The sequence below is a fragment of the Pinus tabuliformis genome, chromosome 9 (assembly GCF_031772625.1).
Source record: "Pinus tabuliformis cultivar Carrire ecotype Pingquan chromosome 9, CPIR1, whole genome shotgun sequence".
NCBI classification, from domain to species: Eukaryota; Viridiplantae; Streptophyta; class Pinopsida; order Pinales; family Pinaceae; genus Pinus; species Pinus tabuliformis.
The window spans coordinates 778569598-778574841 of record NC_142307.1 but is presented as its reverse complement, the minus strand read 5'-3'; the positions used below and the strand labels follow the sequence as shown (position 1 = coordinate 778574841).

General features: G+C 35.3%; 1 protein-coding gene across 1 annotated transcript; it reads left to right on the top strand.

Annotated features, from left to right (window-relative positions):
- Positions 1-1016: 1016 nt before the first annotated feature.
- LOC149151040 (ADP-ribosylation factor-like) lies at positions 1017-4987 on the top strand. Its single transcript, XM_089445986.1, has 5 exons — positions 1017-1547; positions 1810-1982; positions 2530-2804; positions 4132-4211; positions 4423-4987. The coding sequence occupies exons 1-5, from the start codon at positions 1457-1459 to the stop codon at positions 4494-4496; spliced, it is 693 nt and encodes a 230-aa protein (XP_089302112.1). The 5' UTR covers positions 1017-1456; the 3' UTR covers positions 4497-4987.
- Positions 4988-5244: the final 257 nt, after the last annotated feature.

The following is a 5244-nucleotide window of genomic DNA, read 5'->3' as shown; positions in this document are numbered from 1 at the left end:
ATTCTATCAGACTCACCTAATCTCACTCCCCTCTAAAACCATATGAGAAACTTGCTATAAAGATATATTTCTCATTCATAATTGGATAAGAAATTGTAGCAAACTCACCTAATCTCATTGCCCTCTAAAACGATATGAGCATCTTGGCCGGCCAAACCTCACATGACCTTTTTTGCTATGAAATGACCATAAACCATATGCCTAAAGCATTCACTACATTGTGAAGCCAGCCAAACCAACCACCTATCAATCTCATTTCCCACCCAACTTGGAGATAAAAGTTTAAAAATATTAATATTTAAACTACACTAATACAAATTATAAATTGACTTTTTATTTGAAATTCAAAATATTCAATGTTAAATGGTTAAATTACATTAATATAAATTATAAATTGATTTGTTATTTAAATTCAAAAAGAGTAGTGTAAGGAGGTCACAATTTTGCCCTGAAAGTAGTGAAAATTTTGGCAAGATTTTGACCAAAATCCTGCAGAAAATTTAGGAAATATGGGTTATATCCGTCAAGTTTCAAGATTTTGGGTGACCAAGGGTTTTTGATGGTGCTGAATCCATTTCGACCATTATATATATATATATATTTAAACACTCATATAGTTGGATTTTTTTTGAAAAAAATTACCAGATTCCTGCCAAAAATAACTTTTTCTAGCCCCAGTAAACCAGGCCAATTCAAAATATTCAATCTTTCACATCAATTCCTCAAAACACTCGACTACTTGATTAAAACTCAATTCCTCGAAACACTCAAACACTCCAGTGTGAACAAACAGTTCCATACAGTTTTAAGTACACTCCATTTCATATTTGCATGCCTGCCCCCGCAATGCTAATAATAGTAAACATAAAATGATGATGCTATGCATGCTTGCCTTAACAATGCCATGTATGTATGGTACATCTACTGCCTACTCTCCTCACATTTTGCACGCTTGGTTATCCATACATAACCATTCCCTTCCCACCTAATAAAATGTGATAGTGCTCCTATGCACTTTTAGCCTGTCAATGGGCTCATGGCATGACATGGTAAACCAGTTTCAAACAAAGATGCAAAGTGGCAATGGGCTTTTTGCAGCTGGTTGTGGCATGTATTGCATCAAAGAATGGAAATGGATATTTATTCACTTTGTCTGGTACTACACACAATATACGAAGTACATATTTTGAGGCATTTTGCTTCTATCAGATGACAAGAGTCTCTATTCTTCTAGAAGTATAGTTACTAACAGACGAAAAATTTGTTGGAATCGTCCCTACAATCTCCTTTTTTCAGATCCTAGACCGATTAAGATTACTGTTATAAACATTGGGCATTAATCAATTGAAGGACTGGAGGCAATAGAGGCCTGTTAGTATTTTGGTACTAATGCCTTTCCCATGATAAGACGATATCTATGCAGAATTAGCAGAGATAAAAAGTATCAACGAAGATCATGGGCAACGCAGCGGCCAAGGCATTAGCCAATTTCATATCCTGCGGGCACAAGGAAGTTCGAATACTGATGGTAGGATTAGACGGAGCAGGTACACTACTTGAATCCCATTTTTTCTTCTAAATTTGCTAATAGATCCATTCTTTGGTACTGAGAAAAGATGTTAGGCTCTGTTTGGTACTGAGAAAAGATGTTATGCTCTGTAAATTCATCTTATATTTGTTGAATTTTGATGTAAATAATGGAGAAGGCTTTTTAATCAACATATGTTTATTCTGCTGTTGTTAATTTGATGATGGGAAATTTCAATCTGTGGCTACTGACATTAAGCTTGTGGATCTGGTTAAAATAAGGTAAAACAACTATTCTGTACAAGCTGAGACTCGGGGAGTATGTCAGAACTGTGCCCACGATAGGTTTCAATGTAGAGACAGTCAAGTTTAAGAACTTGAGCTTTACAGTGTGGGATGTAGGCGGCCAAGACAAGATCCGCCATCTGTGGAGGCAATATATGGTGAATGCTCAGGTACTGAAACAGGGTTTATGTTTTAATTGTTCTGAATTCACTAGCCTTTCATTTTTTGGCTGAATAAGCCCATATTTGAATAAACCCAAAATTTGGGGAATTAGCACAAGAATTTAATGGGGAAGACAAAGTGCTCCACAGCAGCCCAGGTTCAGAGATGTCTGTATTTTGTTGAATGATTTTATTCACATGAATGGATTATATTGATGATCGATGCATCTTTATCCCGGATGTATTAAGCCCCTGTTTTTTCAATCTCTGGTCACTTAATAAATCCAAACGTAAAATTGTTTGCAATGGGTTTCTTGATCTCTAAGTACTAAATAAATTTATGTGGACAGTTTGATTAATTAATAGAGACGTTCAGATCAGCAATGGAATCATCATAATCCAATGGTTTGCACTGAGTTTCTTGATCTTAAGAACTTGTTAAATTCATTAAAAAAAAATTAATTTATGTGGACAGTTTCATCCATTAATAGAGATGTCCAGATCAACATTGGAATCACTATTAGATCATGACTTTCAAAGTGTTGTTGTGGATCAGGGACTCATCTTTGTCATAGATAGCTGTGACAAAGAAAGACTTAAGAAGGCCAAGCAGGAATTGGACAGTCTGATCAGCGATCCAGAATTGAGCAATGTGAAGCTTCTGGTTTTGGCGAACAAGAACGACCTTCCAGCTGCGATGGATGCAAGTGAGGCTACCGAAAGACTTGGTCTCAGCAATCTGAATGGCAGGAAATGGCACCTGCAAAGCTGCAGTGGAAAAACAGGAGATGGCCTTCACGAGGCTCTTAATTGGCTTGCATCTGCAATCAAGTAATTACTCACTTATTCATCATTCTATGTTATAATTTTGTTGTTGATGATGGTTCTTCCTGCCTTTTCCTGGGATTAATCTTAGTTTCTTGGATTTTAAAGAAAATAATGAGTGAATTAATATAACTTGACCTCACAGTAAATTTGCTTTAACATTTATATGATCTAAAAGATTTTGGATCAACCATTACTAACCATCTTTCCTAATTTGATACCATGCCAAGTTCAACCTGGCAAAGCCATAGGATGCAAACATTAAGAAGAAACCTGGAAGTCTTATTTCATAGTTCTGCGACTTTCTGCTCTGTACTAGAAATGGGTAGAAAATGATCATTGGGAGTCTTATTTCATAGTTCTGGGATTTTCTGCTCTGTATTAGAAAATGGGTAGAAAATGATCATTGGAAATGGAAAAATCCGTTAACAAAAGATTTTAGCTATAGTGATTTGATGAACAATTTGTTTTCTTAACTGTGTGTCTTACTGAAAATAGTGGCTAATATTTGTTGCATATCTACCGGTGTTTTAAAACTGAAAACCACACAATTATTTTTGGGCCAGCTAGTGGCTAATATTTGTTGCATATCTACCGGTGTTTTAAAACTGAAAACCACACAATTATTTTTGGGCCAGCTGGTACAAAACTCCTAGGGCTTGTGACTAGATAGGATTCATGAACGCGAATTCACAGAAATTTGATAAGCTGGTTTTTGTAGACAACAACTTGTTATCCATTATTACTATCAACATATTTTTTCAAATCCTTGGCATGGGCTTTGAATTTGCCCTTATTAACACCCTTGGTATTTGTGCTATGTGGCATTTGTGCTATTTCATTAGCTTAAAAACCAAAGCAGGGCGCTGTCTATCTAGGTGACAATTTTAGAATTCAGTTTTTATTTTAATTTTTTTTGAAAAAATGACGGTGGGAGTGTTGGAATCATTTTTTATGTTTGTTATGGATTTAGCAGTATCAAAAACCCTTGGACTTAAAATCTTGAAATTTAAAAGCTGTAACTTGGATTTAAAATCATACCAAAATTTCCATTATCTTTTAGTGAAAAAGTCACCTTATTAGAGCCCAAAGAAGAAAGGGTGTGCCTAGCTAATTTTACCCTTTACCAGATTTACTCTTTTCAGTATTTAATCTCCTTCTCTGCAAGTCTTTTTTAACAATTTCCATGTTCAAGGCTGTGATTTTTTTCTTCTCTGGGATATTAACCAAATTATTCTTGGAATTGAGTTTTATTATACTACCATGCAACATAAGTGTGTTATTCAATATTTGTGCTTAAGGTCAAACTGTTGGTGTTTTCATGATTCCACAGAGAACCCAACATCTTACAGAGAGTAGGAAGCTTGAGAATACCACGGTCCCTCTCCCATTCTTCAAGGAGAACACCACCAGGTACTTGTGCACAGTTCGATTTCATCTTTATTATTGGATGCTTACTGTTCATTCTCATGGTGAAATCTTCAATTTCCCAGTCATATTTTCTGAATTATATTATGCCTTTCTTTCACAGTAAGATAAACGATTCAGAGAAAAACCACATCGATTATATTTTATTATACAAAATAATGTCAGCTCATAACTTACACTTCATCTTTCTTGGCAGATGCTGTGCATGTTTCTTGTTGGAGGCTACCAACGAAAACCTTATTGAGGAAAATGATCAAAAGACCTAAATGATCCACGACAGAGAATATGATTTGTAAAAATGTCAGATTTATTCTTTTCTTCAGTGACATGTTATTTTACAGTTTCATGTTGGATGCCTGCTCGTGGAGAGCCCGTCATAGTTGGATTCAAAGGATACAAATTTTGTGTTTTCTTCTTAGTTATTTTCCAGAGTTAAGATTTGATATCTAGATTTTTCCACACCCAAAAGATTCTACGCTATCCAAAAAGAGTTTGATCAACAAAAATATCAGATTTTTCCACACCCAGAGGGTTCTACGCTATCCAAAATGAGTTTGTTCGAAGGAGAATTAGATTTTTCCACACCCAACAGATTCTAGGCTATCTTTGTTCAATAAAGGAGAATTGACTTATTCTGCAAAGCCTCCACATGGCATCATATAGCAAAGATTTCGCTACTCTAGGTCGTGTTAAGATTCTAGAAGATTGCAGGTTATGCGTTCCAGACACTATAAATAAAACCTGCCATAAATTACAGCCAATGCAGTGGCTTTTTCTGTTACCCTCAGGATATCAGGTTTTAATAATTTACAGAACAGAGCATTCTCAGAAGTCAAGAAACCATGAATTAGATATTGCTACAGTTATCCACTTTGCAAAATAATTAATAGCTTCATACATTGTACACTGTGTCATTATAAAATTTGTAACGTTACTGTAATAATTATAAACCGCTGCCATGGCATTATGAATCATCAGATATGAATGGATCACAATCATGGATATCTCTTGAGCAGTG

Bases quoted from the DNA above. Each gene is read 5' to 3' on its own strand.
- LOC149151040 (XM_089445986.1), top strand. From the start codon at position 1,457: ATGGGCAACGCAGCGGCCAAGGCATTAGCCAATTTCATATCCTGCGGG. The intron at 1,983-2,529 runs GTACTGAAACAG...GTTGTGGATCAG, and splicing joins AATATATGGTGAATGCTCAG to GGACTCATCTTTGTCATAGA. The intron at 2,805-4,131 runs GTAATTACTCAC...ATGATTCCACAG, and splicing joins TGGCTTGCATCTGCAATCAA to AGAACCCAACATCTTACAGA.